Here is a 27,916-nt window from a genome sequence, read left to right on the forward strand (position 1 = left end):
ACAGATAGGGTAGTACACGCCACAGCCTTTGATATGCCAGTCGTGGTGCACTGGCTGGAACGAGAAATAGCCCAATGGGCCCACCGACGGGGGTATGCATCAAAAGTCGTCAAACAAAAACATGCCAATAGCAACTTTACATTAAAATTTGTCCAGCGTTATGAAAAAAAAAAAAAAAATCCTCAAAACCCACTCATGCCCTAATTTATTTTTATGTAAAGATATCCGACGTCGTTCCCATTCAAAACGACACCGCATCACATATTCATACGTCATTTGAATATCGATTGATGGCTGACTGGAATTATAGTTGTATATACAGTTTACAAAAAATACGTTGTGTTAAGTTTGAGATCATATGATTATCTCGCCAGATGCTCGCATAATACAATATTATTCCTAACAATATGATACTGACGATACCGAAACACACGAGGGTAATAATCTCTATGTCCGTCACTGACCGGATCGATGATGCAAAAAATATTACTTTCATAAAACAAATATATACGTGCACTAAAATAACAACCAACTCTTTGTCAAAATGAAAATGTCACGTCTTAATCTGTCGGTCATCCTTAAAGTAGACAGACAGAAAGACAGACAGACAGACAGACAGACAATTTCTTTATTTACGTCTCACCTTGTGTACAGGTTCAAAAGTAATAATACAATAATACAATAGCGGATGGGGGGGGGGGGGGGGGGCAGACATCCCCTTTTTTGTAAATTCGAGCATGATGTGGTTTTAGTAAGAGACGCGCTGTGTAAAAGGAGAGATCAGTCATCACATTTAGTCCCCCCTTTCAGAAATCCTGCATCCGCGCCTGTAATACAGCAATACTAGAACACAAACTACTCCTATGGATCAATGTGCTCTAGTGGTGTCGTTAAATAAAACAAACTTTACTCTTACTTTTACTCCTATGGAGTTATGAGAGACTTCACAAGTATTGAAAGAAATAGTATACAAGTATTGTATTTACAAGAAGTAAAACTGAAAACCATAAAATATGTATATGTCTATATGTATAAAAAATCTTGTATGTTTTAATACAATTTAGAAAATAGTAGTAAATAAAAATATTTGAATGCATTTTTATTTTTGGGTGGGGTAGGGGAATTTAATTTAAGGAAAAAATATTTACAATTTACAAGCCAAACTAATAGTTTGGTCATTATGCAACTATGTGTGAATGGATCTTAAAACTGTAATTTGGGGGTTTAGATGTTTTATTTAACCATTTAGAATAGGTCAAGTGTTTCGTCTACCTTGGCGAAAGTCTATGATTTGTTTTGAAATATACAACCGACCTCGGTGGTGTCGTGGTTAGGCCATCGGGCATAAGGCTGGTAAGGTACTGGTTTCGCAGCCCGATACCGACTCCCTCACAGAGCGAGTTTTAAAGACTCAATGGGTATGTGTAAGGCTACTACACCCTCTTTTCTCTCACTAACCACTAACAAGTAACAAATAACCCTCTGTCCTGGATTTTGTAATGCTATAAAAACGTCATCATTTAAATTATCTATATTGTAAATGAATGATTTTATAGCACTGACCAATGAAGCATATTCCAGAAAATTGGTAATTATGTCGTATTCCTCTATGAACTGTTCATATGTTAGAAAGTCTCCGTGTTCATTCAACAAATCGTTAATAAAGATAATACCTTTTGAGATATATCGTTTTAGTATAAATGGCTTTTTATCTATACATATTTTACTGTTAAACCAGATATTGATCTGGAGAATATCATCTACCTTTACCGGAATTTGTTTTTGTTGTATCTTTAACCATCTAACCAATGTGTCTCTCTAAAATGTATCTTTTATTGAACCTTTTTACAGTATAGAAAATGGTCGCCATATATAATTAAATCACGTGTTGATATATTTGTAGAAGCTTCGAACAAAATGGTCCATTTTGGGTTATTTAAAAATATCCGTCGGATCAACGAACTTTTCAAAGCGGTCATAAAATTATTTATGTTACATCATTTTGATGCCACCATTTTTATAGTCTTGCTTTATTAAGTTTCTTTTATATAACTTAAAGGTTTTGTTCAAAGATCAGAGAGGTTGCAAACATATATATATGATTTACTGAACGCTCAAACTACCATTCCAAAATCACAAATAAAATATTCTAAAGAAGGATATATCTATGATATATATGATTGGGAAAAATATTACATTCTACCCTTTAGATCTGTCAAAAACACAACGTTATCTTGGTTTCAGTGTAAAATCATACACAGAATTCTTACAACTAACACATTTCTAAATATGATTAATTATATTGGTTTCAATGCCTGCAGTTTTTGCAAAAAATCACCTGAAACCATACAACACCTTTTATTTGAATGTAGTTTAGTATATTCTCTGTGGGAAGCAATAGAAGAATGGATAAGAAATGAAACTGGAATTAATATTACTCTAAGCAGAGAAAGAGTTATGTTAGACATGATCAACAACGAAAAAGGTAATTTTGTAAATTGGCTGACTATCAACATAAAATATTATATTTACAGTATGAAAATACAAAATATTTTTTACATGTCAATGACGCGAAAAATATTCTAGAAAATAATTTTGAAATAGAAAAATATATTTATTACAAAAATTGCAACTATGGAGCATTTCATAAGCAATGGACATCCTATAAAACACTATTTGAAAGAACTTTTTAATTAAAAATAATACTTCAAAATAGAGTACTAATTAAAATGTCATTCTCTAATACTCTTTCAATATTCCCACAAATTCTTTACACTTGTCTACTGCGGTTGCACTCTCTCTCTCTCTCTCTCTCTCTCTCTCTCTCTCTCTCTCTCTCTCTCTCTGTCTCTCTCTCTCTGTGTGTGTGTCTCTCTCGCCCTTTCCGTCTTATAAATATCATAGAAAGCATTAACATATTTAAATAGCAGATTTTGTTTAGATACTATTGTTTAAATATGTACTTTGTAAGGCAGTGACCACGGCTCCCCAACCTGTTCACTGCCTATGTTCTGGGGGCGATAAATCTTTAAAACCCCCCGAAACAAAACAAAACAAACAACAACAACAAAAAACAAAAACAACCCCAACCCTTCTGTCCTGGACGACAGCGTGCTTGAACCTTAATTGGATATAAGCACGAAAATATGTTGAAATAATAATAATAACAGTGCACTAACTCTGAGCCGGTACTGGCATAAAAAAAATCCTCCATTACCTCTAGCGAGACGCGAACCCTGTACGTACCAGCCTCAAGTTAGACGGCTTAACCATTACACGACAGAGGCAGGTCTTATTTGAAAAAGTTCAATGTCGGCGGCAGTGAGTATTGATCATGTGTCTATGGACACCACGAAACCCGTTTATGAGAGTTCAGTAGGCGGATGTAATCATTGTCGGGAATGACAGTCATGTCAAGAGAAGCCGTGCTATGTCGGTTATTAAGGATTCTAATGTTACACGCGCGAATAAAACAAAGGGATGCATGTTGCAGGGTCACATATATTCACACAGGAGTATACATTTCACTGTCGTAGATTTCTGAAAATCGATTCGGAAGCTTTTTTTGGACGAACTAGAACGAGGTTCTGCACAAGACTAACATATGTAGAGCGGATTGGATCATATCTCTGGTCGGTGTCACGTAAGTACACACTGTCTAGTTATGTATGTGTGTTTATCTATCCATCCATCCATCCATCTATTTGTCTGTCAGTTTGTCCAGCTGTCTCTCTCTGTCTGTCTGTCTGTCTTTCTAGCTATCTAGCTATCTACCTACCTACCTACCTATTTATCTATCTATCTATCTATCTATCTATCTATCTATCTTTCTGTCATTTTATCTGTATGTCATTTTGTCTGCCTGTCTGTCTCTCTGTCTATCTACTAGTATCTGTTTATCTGTTTATCTATCCATCCATCCATCCATCCATCCATCCAACCATCCATCCATCCACCCATCCATCCATCTGTCTCTCTCTCTATCTACTAGTATCTGTTTATCTATCCATCCACACATCCATCCAATCATCCATCCATCCATCCATCTATCTGTCTATTTATCTGTCATTTTGTTTGTTTGTCTGTCTATCTATCTGTCTTACATTGTGTAGTACTTTCAACACTCAGAAATTTAAAAGTGATAAGTAAATAAATATTACAATTAAATATTATAATTTTTTTTATTAAAACATTTATAATGTGTTTCAATTATATTTGAAGGGACATTCCTGAGTTTGCTGCAATTTTTAAGATGTTATCGACTAACAGAGACTTTTTAACGATTGTAATTACATATTAAATATATTTTTCTGCATAAAATATTAGTGGCTGTATATTAAACGTGTTTCTGATTGTTCTAATATTTTTACTAGGTTAAATTTCACTTTATTTCCTAAAATATTTGTTTTCGTACGTACGAAATTATTTAAAAACAAAATCCCGTTTGGGCTTCTTACAAATCTTAAGACGACCAGAAACACATTGAATATACAGACACTGACATTCTAAACAAGAAAATATATTTAATATGTAAGTTTAATCGTAGAAATATTTTATTAGTTGGAAACATCTTACAATGCAGCAAACTCAGGAATGCCCCTTTAATCTTTAAACATACTCATTCTAATGAAATAACAGATGCTATTTTAAACACTGATCAGTCAGTAAGAGCATACACCATGTTACAGAGAGTTTGCTTACCAGTGTACGATGTCTCCCACTTAGGACCGTAACACACTGAATATGGGTCTGGTCTCCACTCCCTCCTGTGGCCCCCTTGTTAAAAGGCATATTGTCACAGATCACTGACCTATTAAATAGCCTAATAAAGTTATCCATATTTAGAGAAATAAGGTTTTTAAATCTGTGATAGTATGCCTTTAAAGATTGTCTCCCCCCCCCCCCTCCCCACCAGATATCGTCCTACGGAACTGTATTATGTTATTATTTAAACAAATATGTGATGAGATGTTGCCATTCCAAACATTCGTGTCCTCTCTGACACACTAGCGCAAAGTGACCTGGAATTAAGCTCACACTGATCGCTGATTAAACAATGTGCCAAGATTATCACTGCACACTGTGTAATTTTGTTTCATGTTCATAAGCAGGCGCGTATACATTTGTGGGATTGGGGGGGGGGGGGGGGGGACAGAGGGAGGGTTTGATCCCCCCTACTCCATACATTTTTTTCCTTGTGGAGCATGTCTCGACTCCACTATAAAATTCGTTCGCCACAGTCTTAACCACCAACCACCTTGCTAAAAAGAGCGGGACGTAGCCCAGTGGAAAAGCGTTCGCTTGATGCGCGGTTGTCTAGGATCAATCCCCGTCGGAGGACCCACTGGGCTATTTCTCGTTCCAGCCGTGATTTGTACTACCCTGTCTGTGAGATGGTGCATATAAAAGATCCCTTGCTGCTAATTGAAAAGAGTAGCCCATGCAATGGCGATAGCCGGGTTTTCTCTATCAATATCTGTGTGGTCCTTAAAGGGACATTCCCGAGTTTGCTGCATTGTAAGATGTTTCCGACTAATAAAATAGTACTACGATTAAACTTGCACATTAAATATATTTTCTTGTTTAGAATATAAGTGTCTGTATATTCAATGTGTTTCTGGTCGTCTTAATATTTGTAAGAAGCCCAAACTGGATTTTGTCTTCAAATAATTTCGTACGTACGAAAAAAAATCTTTTTTAGGAAATAAAATGAAATTTAACCTAGTACAAATATTAGAACGATCAGAAACACGTTTAATATACAGTCACTAATATTTGATGCAGAAAAATAGATTTGATATGTAATTACAGTCGTCAAAAAGTCTCTGTTAGTCGATAACTTCTTAAAAATTGCAGCAAACTCAGGAATGTCCCTTTAACCGTATGTCTGACGCCATATAATCGTAAATACAATGTGTTGAATGCGTCGTTAAATAAAACATTTCCTTCCTTTTACACGAACAACTACTATTATTGTGAATATAATGATGGAAATACACGGTGAAACGTTTTCATGCCAGCTCATTAGAAATGCACACACTCCGATCCCTTATGGTTTTTTGTTTGTTATTTTTTGTTTTTTTATTTTTGTCTTGTTGTTATTTTCCTACCATTGCACGCTTTAATTATGCTTCTTTGCTTAGATGGTTGTCCTTACTTGGTCGACCAAAAAAAAATATCCCGATATGTCTCACAGGCTACTCCTTTCAAACAGCATCAAGGCATTTGTAAATGTAATTTCCAACAGACAGGACAGCACATACCACGGTCTTTGAGGTACCAATCGTGAGACAACTGCCTGGAATGGAAATAAACCCAGAGTCCATCGACGGTTGTCGATCCTGCGATCCATCGCGCCTCATGCTAGCGCTCAAATACAGACATATCATTTGTGAGAAGTCGGGGCTGGATTTGGATGAGAGCGCCCGCCTGAGGTGCTTGGGATCGAGCCCCCTCGGTGAACCCTTCCTCTGACTGGATTTCTTCCCATCCCAACTAGTCCACGACAGGTATATCAAAAGACGTGATATGTGCTGTCCTGTCTCTGGGAAAGTACATATAAAAGAGCCATTGATGCTAATGAAAAAATATATATGGGTTTCCTATATGTAGTACTAAATTAATAACATACGGCTGGGTCAAAGTTCCAGGTGCACCTAACGTTTGATAGAGCAGTTAATACCACAAGTCCTGCCGTTGGTGATACACGTAACAGTGTTTGCTGTGATACAATGTTGGTTCATCTGGCCGATAAATTCCTGTAATTTAACTATGAAACTATGAACATCGGGGCGGGACGTAGTTTAGTTGTACAGCGTTCGCTTGATGCGCAGTCAGTTTAGGATCGATCCCCGTCGGTGGGCCCATTGGGTTATTTCTCGTTCCAGCCAGTGCACTACGACTGGTATGTCAACGGCCGTGGTATGTGCTATCCTGTCTATGGGATGGTGCATATAAAAGATCCCTTGCTGCTAATCGAAAAGCGATCAAGTATTAGCGGGTTTCCTCTCTCAATATCTGTCTCAATTACCATATGTCTGACGCCATATAACCGTAAATAAAATGTGTTGAGTGCCTCGTTAAATAAAACATTTCCTTACTTCCAATTACCATTGTGCTTGAAACATGTGCGGGGTCCTACTAAAATAGCATGACAATTTATTTGTGCGGAACTAAGGTAGGTATAGACGCTACCCGTTATCTCTGATATGAGCAGCTTGACCTCCAATTTATTTCTTCTGATTGATACGCTACTGGTAGGAGTTTTAGTTACATGTTACTATTGTCGTCTATGGGATTACATATTTTTTAAAACTATATGTCAGAAACCCAACTAGTGCAACACGACTGGTATATCAAATACCGTGATATGTGCTGTCTTGTGTGTGGGGAAGTGCATATAAAAGATCCCTTGCTACTTATAGAACAAAAAATGTAGCGGGTTCTCTAAGACTATATGTCAGAAATAACAAATGTTTGACATCTAGTAGCCGATGACTAAATAATAATCAATGTGCTTCAGTGATGTCATTGAACAAAACCAATTTTAAACTTTAACTTTCTTAGCTCTTCAAAAATCAAGTTCAAGTCAGTTAATAATAATAATAATAATAATAGATTTTTATTTCAGATCAGAGATCCATAGAACACATTTAAACGTCACATACACAACTGATTACATAATATACAGTAGCGATTTACACATACAGATTTGAAGGCACTATATTCTGAGTTTGTAGCTATTGTAAAAGGTTTTCGCCAGATGTATCACAGATTCAATGTCCGACATCCAATAGCCGATGATAAATAAATCAATGATGTCTAGTTAAATAGAACACACTGCGTGGGTAGGAAAACACTCCGAGACCACCGAGTGCTATCGATCCTCCGACAGACTGCGCCACAGGCAAGCGCTCAATTGTGATGTTAACCCGAGCTCTCAAATCCAGTCATTTGTAGCAAGCCATACATCCATTGTAGATGGAAATTAGATGATAGCATCACATTTTTTTTTTTGTTCTTTCTTTCTTTTTCTTCGGGTGTGTGGGGGTGGGGGTGGGGGTGGGGTGTGTGTGTGTGGGGGTGAGGGGTGGGGTGGGGGGGGAGTGGGGGTAGGTTCTTGAGTCATAGAATTGAGCTCCCTCGGTGGATCCATCCCTGATTGTTTTCTTTTCCAGTCTCTACCGGTGCCCCACGACTGGTATATCAAGAGTCGTGTTATGTGATGTCATGTCTGTTGGGAAATGTATATATATAAATCGCTAGGGACGTAGCCCAGTGGGAAAGTGCTCTCTTGATGCGCGGCCGGTTTGAGATCGATCCCCGTTAGAGGGCCCATTTGGCTATTTGTCGTTCCAGCCAGTGTCCCACGACTGGTATATGAAGATTCGTGTTATGTGATCTGTCTGTGGGGGAATGTATATAATAAAATCCCTTGCTGCTAATGGAACTATATAGCGAGTTTCATTAAAGAGTATGTATATGTCAGAACTATCAGATGTTTGAAATCCAATAGCCGTCGTTTGATGATGAATAATAAACCAATGTGCTCTAACAAGGGTGGACCTCAGGGAGGGCACCTGTCCACCCCTAAAATCAAAACGCCCGCTTTGTGAGGAATTTGTTTACAATTTCCATTGATGTGCCTCTTTTCAGGTAGTTGGTCCATGTGACATTTTGTCCTTGACCCTCTCGCTAAACTATTTCCCAGGTCCGCTCCTGTCTAGTGTTGTTGTTAAACAAGGAAGGAATGTTTTGTTGAAATTTTATTTTGTTTAACGACACTATTAGAGCACATTGATTTATTAATCATCGGCAATTGGATGTCAAACATTTTTTTTTTTTTTTACATAATACAGTATGAGGGGAAACCCGCATCATTTTTTTATTAGTAGCAAGGGATCTTTTATATGCACCATCCCACAGACAGGATATCACATACCACGACCTTTTATATACGAGTCGTGGTGTACTGGCTGGAACGAGAAATAGCCAGGGATCGATCCCAGACCGACCGCGCATCAAGTTAGCGCTTTACTACTGGGCTACCGGCCTCGGTGGCGTCGTGGCAGGCCATCGGTCTACAGGCTGGTAGGTACTGGGTTCGGATCCCAGTCGAGGCATGGGATTTTTAATCCAGATACCGACTCCAAACCCTGAGTGAGTGCTCCGCAAGGCTCAATGGGTAGGTGTAAACCACTTGCACCGACCAGTGATCCATAACTGGTTCAACAAAGGCCATGGTTTGTGCTATCCTGCCTGTGGGAAGCGCAAATAAAAGATCCCTTGCTGCTAATCGGAAGAGTAGCCTATGTAGTGGCGACAGCGGGTTTCCTCTCAAGATCTGTGTGGTCCTTAACCATATGTCTGACGCCATATAACCGTAAATAACATGTGTTGAGTGCGTCGTTAAATAAAACATTTCTTTCTTTTACTACTGGGCTACTTCCCGCACCTGTTTTATTGAATGACGCACTCAGCACATTTTAATTACGGCTATATGGCGTCCGATCACACAAAGAGGAGCAACAAGGTTTTTTTTTGTATATGCTTCATCTCACAGACAGGACAGTACATACCACGACCTTTGTTACATCAATTGCGGAGAAATAGCCCGATGTACTAGCAGACAAGGTTGATCAAGTGAACGCTTTACCAGAGGGCTACGTTTAATTCATTTCAACATATTTTCGTGTTTATATCTAATGCAGATTCAAGTACGCTGTCCTGGGCACATACCTCAGCTATCTGGGCTGTCTGTCCAGGATAGTGGGTTAGTTATTAGTGGTTAGTGAGAAAGAAGAGGGCATAGTGGTCTTACACCTACCCATTGAGTCGTTAAAACTCGTTCTGGGTTTCAGCCGGTACCGGGCTGCGAACCCTGTACCTACCAGCCTTATGTCCGATGGCTTAACCACGACACCACCGAGGTCGGTCCAGTGGACTACGTCCCTCCCGCCCCGCTGTAGTTAAAACAATTATATACTGTGTGGCAAGCCATACATCCCTAGAGATGGAAATTGGATTATGGCATCAAAGGACGCAGCTCAGTAATAATATTATGTCTCTATGTGATCGTCAGAACAGGCGTAATGTGATCGTATTTGTTGCTCAACTACATTACTAAAAGAAGCATATGACTTTGTATTCTGTGGAATTTGAACTGGTGATGTTTTTGGGCGGGATTTAGCTCAGTCGGTTGAAGGAAATGGAAATGTTTTATTTAACGACGCACTCAAGACATTGTATTTACAGTTATATTGCGTCGGAAATATGGTTAAGGACCACATATATATTGAGAGAGGAAACCCGTTGTCACCACTTCATGGGCTACTCTTTTCGATTAGCAGCAAGGGATCTTTTATATGCACCATCCCATAGACAGGATAGCACATACCACGGCCTTTGTTACACCAGCTCGCCCGGGCTGCTTGCGTCACAGGATCGAAACACCTCGGTGGATCTATTCAACTGATTAGGATTTGTTCTCGATGCAACCAGTGCACCACAACTAATCAACGGTCGTGGTATGTGCTTTCCTGTCTGTGAGAAAGTGAATATAAAAGATCCCTTGCTGCATTAGGAAAAATGCAGGGGGTTTCCTCTGATGACTACGTGTCAGAATTATCAAATGTTTGACATCCAAAAGCAGACGATTAACTAATCAATGTGCTCTAGTGGTGTCGTTAAACAAAACAAACTTTTTGGTGATGCTTTGGTATCGTCATCCGTCTTAAGTTAGCAGTATACCAAACAGCATCTCACCGGATCAAAGTTCAAAGTGCACCTGACTTTAAATATCGCATTAAAAACATCCACGCCTGTCATTGGTGAGATATGTAACAAGACTTGTCATAAAATGTTATTTTCTTTAATTTAATTTGAACTAGTATAATTGTACCAGCTATAGTGATCGCCTCCTCTTTAACGTACTGGGTATATAGCCAAAAATGCCCACATTGTGAACTTTCGAAAAATACGATTCGGCAGCATTTCTCTCGAACGCAATGACGTAATGATTTATTTTTTTCACGGTAATTTTGCAGAAAAAGTACAGACGATTCAGAATATCTATGGTCAGACATCCGCACATACATTTTCAAAGAGGTGGTTGTGTAACGTACTTTGTTTATTACCGTACCTCAAAAACAAATACGTACGTGTGTGTGTCTGCTAGAATTTCTGTCTTTAAACTTTATAAATCGCAGCAAAATCAGCAATATCAAAAAGCTACTTTTACACGTATTTAATAAAGTATATTTCGTTCTAACATTTATAGCAATAAAAATTACATTTATTTCATAAACATAGACATTGTCTAGGCGAAATCGGGGTTTGGACAACTTGGGGTGTCTGTTTAGGCACGTTTATACACGTACTGAAACTAGTGTAGTGATCAATTGCATGATGCACAGTCGGTCTGGGATCGTTCCCCTAGGTGGGCCCATTGAGCTATTTCCCATCACAGCCAGTGCACCACGACTGCTATATCAAAGGCCTTGGTATGTGCTATACTGTCTGTGGGATGGTGCATATAAAAGATTCCTTGCAGTTATTCTCCGTAGACTTAGGTTTTTCTAGTTAGATCCGAAGGAATCGAAATTCAGCCAGTCAGAACACGGCCCATTTTCGGTGTCTACTAGTCGGTCCGCGTAGTCGCTGGACGCTACTAAATACTTATTCCAAATTCCGACCATTTCAAACTCAATCCCCCCCCCCCCCCTTGTTCTGAACTTAGTCACTGGCAAAGGCCAGAGATTAAGCCCAGGACAGGCGTGCGTGAAACCTTCGTGGTATATATATGCACGTTAAACCTTTTACCTGACCTGACCGGATGTCTGAAAATTATATATGTGATAATATACAATGGAATTATTGTGAATAGTGTCGTTTTGCATTGTGCTAATATAAATCGGTGTCCAATGGTTTGTTACTACAAATATGCAAGAGTTGTAAGTATAAACTTGAAATGTAAAAGAAAATAACGAAAGACGAAATACAAACAACTTTGAATAATAACGCTATATATGCAAATATCCCGATGTAAACACCACTTATGTGATTAAAATATTATATTTTTTTTTTTTTTCTTTTTTTCTTTTTTCTTGGTAAATATTCTTGGTAAATCTACTGGGAAAACCGAACCTGTGATCATAATTACCAAACAATGGACATTTTATTACAAGTGACGTATTTTGCTCTAAAAATAACCCCATCACTAAAATAAGCATATCTTTTGTTGGTATATACTTGGTATCTCATAATGCACCTTCAATGCATACACAACTAAATGAACATAACATGAAATAATTTCTGAGAAGTACGTTTTAAAAAAAATATCGTCAAAAATTAACAATGTCGCCGTTTTTGCCCATATAGCGGTTTTTTCGCACAAGTCCAGTCATTCTAAGCGATATTTGGATCAACCCTAAACAAGCTGCAATAAAAGCAAACATTTCTCCCAGATATGCCAATGATATCAAACGTTTAGAAAATTAAAGAAACGATTAACTAGTAATTCAAGTTTGAAGTTTGAACCAGGTCATGTATATTTGAATATACAGTCTGTCCCAGATTTATTTATTTATTTATTATCTATGTACGGCCCTAGCGCTTATAGTTAACTTGTGCGTCACAGATAAGTCAATTTCAGGTTAAAGTGTATGTCACAGAGTGATCGATTTGACCGTGCTTTTTTCATTGGATGGTATGACCTGGTGACCTGGTCATCACCTAGGAGCAGCCAGTCGTATGTCTTTAAATGTTATTGCACGCATGCGTGTTAACACTACATGTGTTATACAAAAAAAAAATCTTTTTCTTTCCTAAGATTTTTTTTTCAACACGTAAGCGACTTCCATTCAATGCTGATGACGGTACGGAGACCCGAGAGGAGCCATAATAGCAGGAGTCACGTGTCTGATGTTTGCAATCATAATCAATTACATTTTAACAGAGTTATGCTTTTGGTACGTTATTTAGGACCATGAACTAATTATGTTAAATTTATAATCGCTTTTATTGCAATTTGTTTAACCCCAAATTGTAAAATGTCTCGACTATATTGTAACAAGCCATACATCTCTAGAGATGGAACTGATTTCATTTAAACTTATTTTCGTGCTTATATCCAATTAAAGTTCAATCACGCTGTCCTGGGCACACACCTCAGCTATCTGGACTATCTGCCCAGGACATTGAGTTTGTTGTTAGTGGTTAGTGAGAAAAAAGAGGTGCCGTGTAGTGGTCTTACAGCTACCTATTGAGTTAAAACTCGCTCTGGGTGGAAGCTGGTACCGGACTGTGAACCCTGTACCTACCAGCCTTATGTCCGATGGCTTAACCACGTCACCACCGATGCTGGAAATTATAACATAGTATGACAGTGTGCAACTTATTACCATGTTTTCTCTTTTTGTTTCATTCATGCCAGTGCTGTCACAATGTTATCGTATTTGCTGCTGAGCAACCTGGCGGACCGCCTCGTCTTCAACATCCTGGGTATAGTTGTGTCTTCGTACGCCTTGTATGTGGAGACGCAAAAAGAGAAGAATCCGAAGTACAGGGCTATGTGCGACTTCAACGAGCACATGAGCTGTTCGAAAGCCCTGTGTTCAGAGTAAGTATCCGTCCACTGATGACTCGTTGTTATTACCCACATGAGCTGTTCGAAAGCCTTGTGTTCAGAGTAAGTATCCGTCCATTGATGACTCGTTGTTATTACCCATATGAGCTGTTCGAAAGCCTTGTGTTCAGAGTAAGTATCCGTCCATTGATGACTCGTTGTTATTACCCATATGAGCTGTTCGAAAGCCCTGTGTTCAGAGTAAGTATCCGTCCATTGATGACTCGTTGTTATTACCCACATGAGCTGTTCGAAAGCCTTGTGTTCAGAGTAAGTATCCGTCCATTGATGACTCGTTGTTATTACCCATATGAGCTGTTCGAAAGCCTTGTGTTCAGAGTAAGTATCCGTCCATTGATGACTCGTTGTTATTACCCATATGAGCTGTTCGAAAGCCCTGTGTTCAGAGTAAGTATCCGTCCATTGATGACTCGTTGTTATTACCCATATGAGCTGTTCGAAAGCCCTGTGTTCAGAGTAAGTATCCGTCCATTGATGACTCGTTGTTATTACCCATATGAGCTGTTCGAAAGCCCTGTGTTCAGAGTAAGTATCCGTCCACTGATGACTCGTTGTTATTACCCATATGAGCTGTTCGAAAGCCTTGTGTTCAGAGTAAGTATCCGTCCATTGATGACTCGTTGTTATTACCCATATGAGCTGTTTGAAAGCCTTGTGTTCAGAATACGTGTCTATCCACTGATGACTCGTTGTTATTACCCATATGAGCTGTTCGAAAGCCTTGTGTTCAGAGTAAGTATCCGTCCATTGATGACTCGTTGTTATTACCCATATGAGCTGTTCAAAAGCCCTGTGTTCAAAGTAAGTATCCGTCCACTGATAACTCGTTATTATTACACATATGAGCTGTTCGAAAGCCTTGTGTTCAGAATACGTGTTTATCCACTTATGACTCGTTGTTATTACCCATATGAGCTGTTCGAAAGCCTTGTGTTGTCAGTATCTGTCGACTCGTTGTTATTACCCATATGAGCTGTTCGAAAGCTTTGTGTTCAGAGTAAGTATCCGTCCATTGATGACTCACTGTTTAAAAATCCTGAATTCTGCTTTTCAGTGGTTAAGTAGTAAGGGGCGGGAGTTAGTTCGGTTAGCTGAGTGCTCGCCTGAGGTGTTTGCGTCGCAGGATCGAACCAGCTTGGTGGATCCATTCAGCTGATTGGGTTTTACTTGTTACACCAATGCCCCACAAATGATTACAGAACCGTGGTATGTGCTTTCATGTCTGTTGGAAAGTGCATATAAAAGATCCCTTGCTGCATTAGGAAAAAAAGAATGTCAGAGGAAAAGTCCATCGTGGGGACATGAGTGTGGGAATGGCGGTAGCGCCTCTCGTTGTGTGATAAGCGTACATAGATGGTTTCACTTGATTTGATTGCAGGTATCGCCATACCGTATGGTAAAGATTGCAGGTATCGCCATACCGTATGGTAAAGATTGCAGGTATCGCGATACCGTATGGTAAAGATTGCAGGTATCGCCATACCGTATAGTAAAGATCGCAGGTATCGCCATACCGTATAGTAAAGATTGCATGTATCGCCATACCGTACAGAAAATAATGCAGGTATCACCATACAGTATAGTAAAGATTTAGGTGTGGTTGAAGTTTTACTCGGACCAGGTCTCCACTTTACGAAACGATCTTGGCGCGAAGATGACCTTTAGTGCATCACTACCTTATGAAATTGAGGCGATCTTAGCACTAAGGTTACCTTAAGTGCATCACTACCTTATGCTAACATCGCTTCGTAAAATGGGACCCATTTCTAGATTTTGATAATCTCGTTACCATACTGTATTAAAGGTTGTCAGTTATTAGACTAACCCATGACTAGACATGTATTTATCATTTGTCTATAGACGGTTTTCCCAGGTATCTCATTCCACTTGATTTCATTGCAGGTACGGTAAAGGCTTCGGTGTTGTTGGTGTGTTGCTTGGACCAAAGCATTTCTTGAATCAGCGCAACTGTACTATGGGCATCCTCTTTTACCTGTTGCAGATTGGTCTAGGTAAGTCACAGATTAAACGTGACCTCCGCTCGGGTGGGACACAGCCCAGTGGTAAAACGTCTGTGGGCCCATTGGGCTAATTCTCGTTCCAGTCAGGGAACGACGACTGATGTATCAAAGGCCGTGGCATGTGCTATCCTGTCACAGTCTGTGGGATTGTGCGTATAAAAGATCTCTTGCTACCAATGGGAAAAACAGGTTTCCTCTCTAAAATTGTATGTCAGAATTAAACAGCCGATAATAAATAAATCAATGTGCTCTATAACACACATACACACACACACACGCGCGCACACACACACACACACATTTATAATAATACCTACATACACATATACATGTACATACACAAACGCATAGACATATATACATTAAAAAAAACCCCACACACATACATACACACATGTACAAACATACACATAAACATACACACATACACAGAAACACCCTGTCTTATAATATATTCCTCCTCTTTCTCTATGGGTTTATCTACATTGTGTTTTTATTGTATTCCAGCCTTCCTACACGACCCAGGCCTTGCCTGTCTACATACACATACACATACACACACATACACACATATATAATACACATACACACACACACGCACGCACACACACACATACACATACACAGAGATAGAGAGAGAGGGAGGGGGTGACTACACCTCTCTCTCTGTCTCTCTCTCTCTCTCTCTCTCTCTCTCTCTCTCTCTCTCTCTCACACTAACCAACTAACAACTTACCCACTTTCCTGGACAGACAGCCCAGATAGGTGAGGTGTATGCCTAGGACAGCGTGCTTGATCTTAATTGGATATAAGCACGAAAATAAGTTGAAATGAAATGCACATGGTGTTTTTATTTGTATTGCAGCCTTCCTCCCTGACCAGGGCCTTGCCTCCCTCCTGCTCTACTACTCGTCGGTACTGGCTGGAATCGGCTCGGCCTACCTGGCCTACATTCTGCTTTTTGTTCTCCGGGATCTCTGCATCGTGTGTGTCTTCACCTACGTCATCAACGCGTCATTAATTTATCTCAATTACAGTCTGTACAAACAAAAACAGTTCAACTGATTCACTCTATAGGGCCGGAGTCTCGTATGCAGGAATTTGAGCAAGGGGGGGTGGGGTGGGGTGAGGTGGGGGGGGTGGGGGTATGTGTTTGACTGTGGCCTGTGACGAGCGAAGTTTTTAGGGAGTAGGAGGATCATCTACACCCGAGTGCGTCGTTAAATAAAACATTTGCTTCATCTACACCCGGAAAATATATTGAAGAAAAACTAAATGAAAATTCGCTTGAGCAGGGCGTGGTGGTGGTAGTTTCGACCCCCGAAGCCTCCCCCTGCACACGTGTTTGGTCTGTACCTGAACAAACATATCTGAGGTTGCATTTAAAAAAAAGAAAAAAAGAAAAGAACAAAGAACAAAGGCACACTAGGCCAGTTTACATACTGTTGAGTGACACTACATCATTAACGGTCAAGATATGAATGTTTTTTTTTATAAACATGTGCTATAATAAAAAAAGTTTCCTTTATTAAAAATATGACCAATTTGATGTTGAGTATATAGTACGTAGACTATATTTTAGCTAAGTACTTTTTGCGTCATACACAACTGAATATCTAGTGATGGCTTAGTAAAATAGTAGTTAGTACGAAGCTTAGCACTCGTACCTATCCCCCAAGAGAACTACAAAAAACAACAAAAAACAACAACAACAAAACCCACACATAAAAACCCCACAAAAACCCCCAAAACAAACAAACAATAATAAAATTTAAAAAAAACTGAAAAAAGGAAAGAAAACTACTTTATTAATAAACCCAGAAAAATAAAGCCCATGTTATATTAAATTTGAGTTTATAATATGATAAAATGATTAATCTTTTCAAACAATATTTTGTTGGACCATTTAGTAGGTAACCTTCAAGGCGACATGCCATTTACAACCAGAACAGAACAGAACTAGTTTTACTTACCAAAACTATATGCTGTCCTATTAAACCAGTGTTTTAATAATGTAGCAACAAATTGTACACATTGAAATCTATAGTTTCCTTCTTATAAAAATATGTTCCTTGAACACCCCCCCCCTAAAAAAAAAAAAAAAAAAAAAATATGGATGACGAGACGCTAAAGTACAAGTCGAATCTAGGACAGCGGCAGTTTTATACTCTTCAAAAATAGTAGGGGAACCTGAAATATTAATGTTAATATCAACTATTAGACCGAACATACGTTTTGACCACAGACATCCTAGTAAAGAATCTTCAGGTCTGTTTATCAACACATCGAAACACATTCCATAGTTTGCACATGCATCACGCAGTTGCCCCGTACAAGTGCGTGGGGTGTCATGCTTGATTTTAACAATTTCCAGGAAGGCCCATTAATCACTGTGGAACATTATTTCTGTCAATCGTTTTAATTCTGTTGATCATACAGTTGTTATTGTTTTGTTTTTAGTCATATTTATTATTTGAATTTGCGATTTACTGATAAAAAAACGTCAACTTTCAAATTTTACTTCTGACCCCAATCGTCCTTCAAGATCTTTGGTGATCATAAAACCTACTGTAATACTGAACTACCGGTTGTAATGTTTGTCCAATTAATTAACTATTATCATATACCCATTCCCCACAGCTAATATACTTACAATTTTGGTCATTGTAAATTCTTATTAGAGTTCCCCTACTTTTTTTTGAAGAGTATATAATTATTTTGCGTGTCAGCAAAACCCGACATGTGTTGATAAAATAGGAAGAGATAAGACACATTTCACACAGCTGGTCTTGTTTATTAGGCCTACGTCTCTTGTCAGGTGTCGTATTCATCATGGCGGCAAAAGCAATACTAATCGCGACAGTTTGTCTTGTAATGTGTTTTACTATTCGGACGGACGCAACTAGTGAGTTTTTTTTAATTATCTTTACTTACTGTGTGCCTGTATATTTGTGTTTTCGTGCACGTGCAAGTACACGTTGTGAAAATGTCCTATCTAATCAGTCGCGTGTGCAGGAATTTTAGCAGGAAGGGGTGGGGTGGGTGTGGGGGTGTCTAGACGTGGTGAGCGAGGGGGTGTCGAGTCATACTCCGCGGGAAAATGATTAAAAAGAAAATATTTTTTTTTTTTGAGCATGGAGAAGTTTCATCCCCCGACTCCCTCTCTCCCCCCCCCCCCCCGCTCCCCCGCCGTCCGCTATCCTGTCTATGGGAAAGTGCATATAAAACAATCCTTGTGTGTTTTGTGTTAGGAGTTGCTTATTTTGCGGGAGCGTGTATCCTTTCTTTTTTAATTTCTCTCAACAATGTTTCGCAATAACCATATGTTAAATACCAAATATCTTGAGGCACTTATAGACTTGATACAGCGCGTATGTGCGGTCGGTCCGACTATTGCGTCTGATGCGCCTGCCACTTGATACAGCGCGTATGTGCGGTCGGTCCGACTATTGCGTCTGATGCGCCTGCCACTTGATACAGCGCGTATGTGCGGTCGGTCCGACTATTGCGTCTGATGCGCCTGCCACTTGCCTTTTGGACATGTACACCATAATACGTTTTTAACGACACCACTAGAGCACATTGATTTATTAATCGTCAACTATTGGATGTGAAACATTTGTTAATTTTGACATATAGAATTAGAGAGGAAATCCGCTACTTTTTTCCCATTAGTAGGAAGGGAACTTTTATATGCACCACCCCACAGCCAGGATAGACCATAATGTGATTATTTCATTGCGGCTGGCTGCATGCGTTTCGCAGACGCACACATCGCACGCATCCAGTCTGGACACTCTCACTGAAACTAATGTATTTTGATTTTTGTTTTAAGCCGTACCACACGCACGCGCCGCATTCAGTCTATACGAGCCTTTGGTTTAAAGATGTGCCGAGATTTAATTTAATTAATTTTCCAAACAAACAAAACAAAACAAAAAAACCCATAAAAGTAACAAGATGGTATGAAGAAATAATTTTTGACAATACCTTGAAAACTGTTATTCTAATTAACTCTGCATATAACGAAATTTGATTAGCGAATCAAATCCATTTGCGGAAGTATAACAATCATGTGCCTGTCGGAAATTTGGGGGATACCCCAAGAGCCTATTTGCATATTCATGCGCTACTTCTCGCCGTTTAGTTGGATGCACTTACTTATAAAATACCAACGTTGAATCTTCGTCTGAAGCAGAATGCGTGTTCCTCTAAATTGTATGACATAAATGCTGTTTATAAACGTTTGTGTGACGTCATCACCTGTGTGACGCTGACAGGAATGCTCAGGGCGGGACGTTGCCTAGTGGTAAGAAGTTACGGAAGTGTCTGGGGTGGTGAATTCCTCCGGGGCACACGCCGATCCAGTGCATCCCATAGATGTTCTATTGGGTTTAAGTCCGGCGAACGGGCAGGCCAAGGTAATGTCTGGACATTGTGGCGCTGCAGAAACTCGCGACTAACGCGTCCAACATGTGGTCTAGCATTGACATGCTGAAACATTCCACCGTTGACGTTCATGTACGGAATGATGTAATGCTGCAGGATCTCGCCTCGATATCTGATGCCCGTCAGTGCACCTGCCACATGCACAAGAGCCGTCCTACCACCATGATGGATTCCTGCCCACACCATGACGGATTCCTGCCCACACCATGACACTGCCACTACCAAAACGGTTGACTTGTTGGACGCTGTTTGGAGCATAACGTTCCCATCGACGTCTATAGACACGTGTGCGTCCATCAGCAAGTGACAGGAGAAAACGAGACTCATCTGAGAACAAAACAGTCCTCCACCTGGCACGTACCCATCTTACCCTCTGCTGACATCACTGCAGACGATCCGCTAAGTGACGTGGGGTCAAAACGTTACGTCGCACTGTTCTTCTAGAGAAAATTCTTGCCTCCATCGGCCGATTACGAGATGTCTGGTCAGAAATTCTGCGTAGTCCAGGGATTTGTGTCACTGTGGTTGTTGCTGTTGTGGTTCGATTTCGAAGATGAAGCACCTGTATGTATCGATCTCGAGTGGCGGTGGTTACTCTGGGACGACCTGACCTTGGCCTGTCATTAACACTTTGAGTGGTGTTGTGCCGTGCCCATCAAGCAGAGATCGTCTGTCTGGAGACGCCAAAGTGCCTTGCCACAGCTTGCAATCTCTCAACGGCATTATTAAGTTGAGCTGACGTCAATCTTGGCATTATTGCGTTACCTACAGTGTCGTTTTGCGGTCTGTTTGAATCACTGCTGAAGTGGCCTTTTATGCTCCACCAACGGAGGGTTCGTCATGCAAAGCTATAGAACTTCATGATGTACGTGCTTCTCTGAGGGTTGCGCTTTTGCGTTTCAGTACAAATGTTGACTATGGCTACGTTTATGCGAATCGAGCGTGTTTTGGAGTGTTTTTTCTATCACCATTCGCTCACCTACTTGATTTTCTTTACGATGTCTTTGATTCTGTAAAAATAATCAGATAGCATTATTTTTACCAATGTCAAGTTTCTTTTTTTGAAGAGTATATATATATATATATATATATATATATATATATATATATATATACATACATACACACACACTGTAAAGAGCTGTGGAACAAATGACATACAATACAATATGAAGATGAGTCTAATGGAAAAAAAACCCTAAAAAAAAACAAAAACAACAAAAACCCCAACGAAAACAAGACCAAAAATACCCCCAAAACCGCAAACCCCCCAAAATAACAACAATAAGAACAACACAAAACCTTAACAAAGCAAACAAAAAACCCAGACAAACAGCCTCCCACCCCGCCCCCACCCATTCCGAACAAGCAACAACAAAAACAAGTAACAAAGCACTATCAACAAAATGATACTAACAGTAACTTTATGTTTGGGTCTCTAACACGCGCATTTGGATGATTAAAAAAATGTGTTATGTTTAACGATACCACTAGATCACCTTGATTTATTAATCATAGGATATTGTTAGTACCCTTACTGTAAGAGAGCTAGACGGACATTTGGACGGTTATTAGCCATATTACGTGTAATTATAATGATTAAAACGTTTGTTTTTCGACACCACCATTACGTGTAATACGGCTAATAACCGTCCAAATGTCCGTTTAGCTCTCTTACAGTCAGAGTACTCGGGCTACGGAAATAAGGAAATATTTTATTTAACGACGCACTTAACACATTTTATTTACGGTTATATGGCTTCAGACATATAGTTAAGGACCATACAGATATTGAGAGAGAAAACCTGCTGTCGCCACTTCATGGGCTACTCTTTTCGATTAGCAGCAAGGGATCTTTTATATGCACCATCCCACAGACAGGGTACATACCACGGCCTTTGATATACCAGTCGTGTTGCACTGGCTGGAACGAGATATAGCCCAATTGGCCCACCAACGGGGATCGATCCCAGACCGACCGTGTATCGAGCGGACGCTTTACCACTGGGCTACGTCCCGCCCCTCGGGTAATTTAGACAGATAGTTTTAAAGAGGAAACCCTCTAAAAATCATCAGTAGCAAGGGATCTTTTATTAGCACCATCCCAAAAACAGGATAGCACATACCATGGTCTTTAATATACCAGTCGTGGTGCACTGGCTGGAACGAGAAATAACCCAATGGGCTCTAATTATTATGAAATGCTATTTCAGTGAGTTCGAATACCTACGAACATATTGCATTTGAAAGATAAATTAACCGTCACGACGGAGTTGGCCAACTCGCCGATCTCTCGACTTCTACGACTTTCCAGTTGACAGACTGATCACACTTTCAACTGGTATCTCGTCGTATACAATTCCCACGAGCGATTAATTGTTAATCTGGGCGCACCCGTCACAAGTTGGACAACCATCGAGTTGGCCAACATCGCCGTGAACCTAGGTCTTACAACACAGTTGACTTTCGGGTGAGAGTTCAGTGGTTCACTGTAGTTCCTAATTGTGACATATGTTGTGGTTCACATATTCACTTCTAGTAACTGGAGAAGAATTAAAACAATATGTGTTTTTAATGGTCAGCCTTCTGGCTGGATTTCGGCCATGTTATAATATAATATCGTGCATTGACTTTATGGGATGTGGGTGCATAGCGGGAGAGACAGCCAGAGTAAATCGGTTACTGAACCACCTGTTCGGACCGGTATTATGCCAGATGCGGTCGTATAGTAAAACACTCAGACATAACTGTTCTCAATCTTGCAGTGAAATTAAATGCTTATATAATGTAAGTTTGCAATGGTGTATGCTATTAGTGCCAACGAGAACCCGTTTGATCATTGCTTGAAGTTGGGCAATTTAACATGGATTGCAGTGGCAGATGGCATCTGTGTAGTGAGACCCTAGCATCGTATGTGTTGTAAACACCTGCTTCATTAAGAACTGTGAAGGACGGTACTTGTTATTCCACTTCTGTGAGGTCACCTTTCGACTTGATTAACTGTGCTTTTCAAAGAAGTTCACAGTTAAGTTTCGAAGAGCACAGTTTCATGGACGATGACCCTCTTTAATGAAAACGTTTTTATATCATATATTATTGAGAATGACAAGATTACAACCCAATAGTGGAGTGAGGTAGGGCTAAATATCTTTATTTAGTATACACCTAGCTATGAAATATATATATATAGAATAAGTTATATTTTTATAATAGATGTTTTAGTGAAAAGTTGTATAGAAACTACAACTGGAAGTCGGATAATACAAGGTGTTCGAGAGCATCTTGGGAATGGCATGGTCAGCCAGCCAATTTAGGTGGCCCCAAATTTTAAATAAAATATTCTGATTATATTTCAAAATCTGTTGTGTGACAACGTTACACAGTATGTGGAAATAAACACAAGTTTAGGTGTGACGGCAAGAAGATCTATTTATCCTGTTACCCATGATATCCATGTCATAAACCCATGTGATAATTTAGTGTATTAACCCGGTTAATGATGGTGTGCAAATTTGCAAGGTCTCTAGGTAATGTGTTGCTGTTGATGGGTCATTTGTTTACAAGCCAGCAAGATCTGTATACCTAAGCGTAACGTTTTGAAAGATTTAGTTAAAATGCGTGACGTCAAACTAATTTGTGCTAATCATGATGGCGTTATATTACCGATGGCGGCGACTTTAGTACTGTGATTTACCAACAATTGAATTAAAATGTTAATTAATTTTTGCAAGTGTTATAGGATAAATAGAATTCGCTACTCGTGTTTTTAACATGTAAAATATCAACCTCGTCTGGTTATTCGGTATTTCTCTCGGCAGAGCCTCGACAAATACCGATTAAGATAGAATCGGTTGATATTTTCCATATTAAAAATACTCGCGACGAATCCTCTATTTGTTAAGCACCCGTTGCTGAGAACATCAAAGTGATCTTTTCCAAGGGAAAAAAATCATTTCCTCCCCTAGATACGTTATCACGTCATAAACAGTGCTTCATTAAGTATAGGTTAGAGAGAGAGAGAGAGAGAGAGAGAGAGAGAGAGAGAGAGAGAGAGAGAGAGAGAGAGAGAGAGAGAGAGAGAGAGAGAGAGAGAGAGAGAGAGAGAGAGAGAGAGAGACAGACAGAACAGACAGACAGGGAGGGAGAGAGATAGAGAGAGAGAGAGAGAGAGAGAGAGAGAGAGAGAGAGAGAGAGAGAGAGAGAGAGAGAGGGAGGGAGAGGGAGAGAAGAGAGATATGAGAGGGATAAGGAGAGAAAGAGAGAGAGAGAGAGAGAGAGAGAGAGAGAGAGAGAGAGAGAGAGAGAGAGAGACAGACAGACAGACAGACAGACAGACAGACAGACAGAGAGAGAGAAGAGATAGACAGATGAAGAGAGAGGGAGAGAAGAGAGATATGAGAAGGATAAGGAGAGAGAGAGAGAGAGAGAGAGAGAGAGAGAGAGAGAGAGAGAGAGAGGAAGTGAGAGAGAGAGAGAGAGGAGGGAGAGAGGGAGAGGGGAGAGAGAGAGAAGAGAGATATGAGAGGGATAAGGAGAGAGAGAGAGAGAGAGAGAGAGAGAGAGAGAGAGAGAGAGTATTCGAATATTCGGACTAAACACTAATTTAAATGGTTTTATTCTGCAACCATTGTTTGTACTGACCGATTATTGTGTCCAAGGTCAGAAACCGTTACTAGCAGAGTATCGCTTACCAATCTACTTGTTTACTTTGACTAGTTTTTGAAATGTAAGTACACAAATATTGCTCAAATTATTAGAGGGCGAAGTACCTTTGATGGGGATTTGACACGTTAGAGAGAGAGAGAGAGAGAGAGAGAGAGAGAGAGAGAGAGAGAGAGAGAGAGAGAGAGAGAGAGAGACAGAGAGACAGAGAGAGACAGACAGACCGAGTATTGTGTCCAAGATCAGAAACCTTTATTAGCGGAATATCGCTTACCACTTCACTTGTTTACTTTGACTTATATTTCAAATGCATGTACACAAGTATATATATATATATATATATATATATATATATATATATATATATATAAGTAATAATTTGAGCAATAATGTTGACTGGTTTTAAGGTTTTACATTTTCTCATTATTTACACACACACACACACACACAGACACACACACACGTGTGTGTGTGTGTGTGTGTGTGTGTGTGTGCGCGCGCGCGTGCGTGTGTACGATAAAAATAAATAATGAGAAAATGTAAAACCTTAAAACAAGTCGACATTCTTCACTGTGGGTGAGTATTGATGTTTTATTTGTATTTTGACCAATATTTTTACAAACTGCACATAATAGAATATTTTTATTTCCAAAATAGTTTTTTCTTTCTGCTTTTTTTTTTACGTTAAATTAAACTTAAATTAATGGAGATGGGGAAAAGAAGTTAATATCTAGAAAGGCGTCATCACATCTTTAACACGTGTTCGTTTTCACTCTTCAATAAAAAAGTTCTCTTTCCAGGCAGTGCACCACGACTGGTATATCAAAGGCCACGAATAGTATATCAAAGGCCACGACTGGTATATCAAAGACCGTGGTATGTGCTATCCTAACTATGCATAAATAATTCCTAATGGAAAAATGTAGCGGGTTTCCTCTCTATGACTGCGTCAAAATGACCATATGTTTGACATCCAATAGCCGATGATTAATAAATCAGTGTGCTCTAGTGATGTCGTTAAATAAAACAAACGTTTTTCTTTTCTTTTTTCTTCAGTTCAAAACACGGTTGCGTGCAATCTGCTCGGCGGATACTGCGTGGACGCCAGACTAATACGTTGTGGTAATGTGGTGCCTGACATATGCGGTGACGTTGGCATACGCAGTTTGTGAATTATGTTCCAGCACAGTTGGGTGATTTATTTGTGAGTACGTACCATCATCATTAAAGCGCCAGTCTCAAATTGGCGACATTACTAAACTATTTATTCGTTTTCCTTGTTAAATATTAAGATTATACCTTAATTCCAAAACTGGACGACAATTGGGGGCCTTGGTTGAGAGTTACAGAACATGACACACGGGCGTAGGAAAGCGCCAAAAAGTGTTTGTGTGTTGTGTGTGTGTGTGTGTGTGAGTGGGGTGGGGGGTGGGGTGGGGGGTGGGGGGGGGGGGGGGGGGGGGGTTGTGAGAGAGGGCGCCCCCTTGCGCCATCCCACGCTTCCTACGCCAGTGCCACAGTTATCATATTCTGCTTTGCTTGAACCATGATGCCAGTTTGGGAAGTATCCTTACAGTATCTCTTCTAGTCTATATTTTATTTCAACTTTTTGTTGTTGTTGTTCCATTTCATTTTGATATCTAAATGTTATATTATTTTCAGATTAAGATTATGTAATGTCTGTTTTCGAGTAATATGTAAGTCATTGAACTGGGGGCCCCAACACTGACATTACTATAACGTATTTATTTAAAAAACAAAAATAATAAAATAAAATAATACAAATTATTCCTTAAGTTCAAAACTGGAAGCGAAACAAATGTGACACTCATTGCACTTACTGCACTCCTGTCTGTGGTCGATTTTTTTGTTTGTTACAGGGCCGTTGCTAGCGTGGGGCAAGGGGGCGAAGTTGCCCCTCCCCATATTTTTGACTGGTTATTAATACTGACGTTTTAAGTATGTTACCTCCCTGAAATGAATGCAAAATGGTATTTCAGATCCTCTAGATTTCAAAATTTGTTTGGGGGCATGCTCCCGGACCCCCTAGTGTCTTGCGCCGTTTACGCTCGTTCGTTGCAAAAATTCAACTACCCCCCCCCCCCCCCCCCGTTGCTTTTTTAAATAATAGTTGACCCATGGACCTCATATTTTCACTGTAGGTGGCAAATATACATATAGGAATGGGTGTCAAATATGAAATTAATAGGGTTGTCTGTCAACAGGATTATTTCCTTTTTTGGGCCACCCGATATAGCACCTTTAAAAGAATATTTCTATTGCGACTGTTATCATATGATTATTCTTTCAGCGGAAGTGAATCGGGAGACGAAATGATGACCCTTCGGGAGCGGATGTGACAAATGAAAAATACATTTACATTAAAAACATGATATGCTAATGTTTGCTTTCACGTTTTGTTAATCGTTTGCTTTATTTACATCGATCCTTTAAATTGTCTGTATTGTTAAATCCATTGTCAGGAAACCTGGGTTGTTTTGTGGAGGTTTTTTTTTTCTTTTTTTTCTGAACATGAAATTTACACATATCGGAAAAACAACAAGGAAACAACAACAGAAAACAAACAACAATCCAACAACAACAATAAAAAAAACCTATATAAATTATATATACAAAATATAATATATTATTTTTACAGACTCACTTTTGTATCTCCAAGCTTTACAGCACATGAACTTGGAGCATCCCTTGGGGTGGTGATACGAAAGTGTGTCTCTTTATCCATTGCCAATAAAGATGCCATATTTTGTTGGGTACCCAGCCATGTTGGCATTAAAGGCAATGGAAAGGCAAATGTTGCGGCCAAATCTCCTTTGAACTTTACCCGTGTCAATGTTGGTGTCCAAACAGTGATTTTAAATTTCATATTAACCAATATATCTTTTTGACCTGGGACAAGATGATTGGGACGGTGCGGTTGCGAACATGTTTCATTCTTTCAAGCCAGTCCTGGGAGAGTGGCAGTCCTCCTACAGCCGGTGCAGGAAGGATGACATAGTATTGTACCATACCCGCATCGGCCATATATATTTGACGCATTAATTTATTTTAAAGGGTCATTCCTGAGTTTCCTGCAATTTCTAAGATGTTATCGACTAACAGAGACGTTTTGACGAC

The 27,916-nt window shown here is 39.6% G+C and overlaps 1 protein-coding gene and 1 long non-coding RNA gene across 3 annotated transcripts; both read left to right on the plus strand.

Moving 5' to 3' along the window:
- Positions 1-3,313: 3,313 nt before the first annotated feature.
- Positions 3,314-17,201, plus strand: LOC121390761 (vitamin K epoxide reductase complex subunit 1-like protein 1). Its single transcript, XM_041522668.1, has 4 exons — positions 3,314-3,643; positions 13,433-13,618; positions 15,548-15,657; positions 16,532-17,201. The coding sequence occupies exons 2-4, from the start codon at positions 13,443-13,445 to the stop codon at positions 16,729-16,731; spliced, it is 486 nt and encodes a 161-aa protein (XP_041378602.1). The 5' UTR covers positions 3,314-3,643; positions 13,433-13,442; the 3' UTR covers positions 16,732-17,201.
- A 1,211-nt stretch (positions 17,202-18,412) lies between these two features.
- Positions 18,413-27,179, plus strand: LOC121390762. 2 transcript variants are annotated; one of them, XR_005960258.1, is made up of 3 exons: positions 18,413-18,571; positions 25,835-25,986; positions 27,090-27,179. It is a non-coding gene; the product is annotated as an uncharacterized LOC121390762 (long non-coding RNA). The 2 variants fall into 2 exon arrangements; XR_005960257.1 differs by having other exon boundaries at positions 25,835-25,982.
- Positions 27,180-27,916: the final 737 nt, after the last annotated feature.

This window comes from Gigantopelta aegis, chromosome 15, assembly GCF_016097555.1.
Source record: "Gigantopelta aegis isolate Gae_Host chromosome 15, Gae_host_genome, whole genome shotgun sequence".
Classification (NCBI taxonomy): domain Eukaryota; kingdom Metazoa; phylum Mollusca; class Gastropoda; order Neomphalida; family Peltospiridae; genus Gigantopelta; species Gigantopelta aegis.

Bases quoted from the DNA above. Each gene is read 5' to 3' on its own strand.
- LOC121390761 (XM_041522668.1), top strand. From the start codon at position 13,443: ATGTTATCGTATTTGCTGCTGAGCAACCTGGCGGACCGCCTCGTCTTC. The intron at 13,619-15,547 runs GTAAGTATCCGT...ATTTCATTGCAG, and splicing joins TCGAAAGCCCTGTGTTCAGA to GTACGGTAAAGGCTTCGGTG. The intron at 15,658-16,531 runs GTAAGTCACAGA...TTTGTATTGCAG, and splicing joins CCTGTTGCAGATTGGTCTAG to CCTTCCTCCCTGACCAGGGC.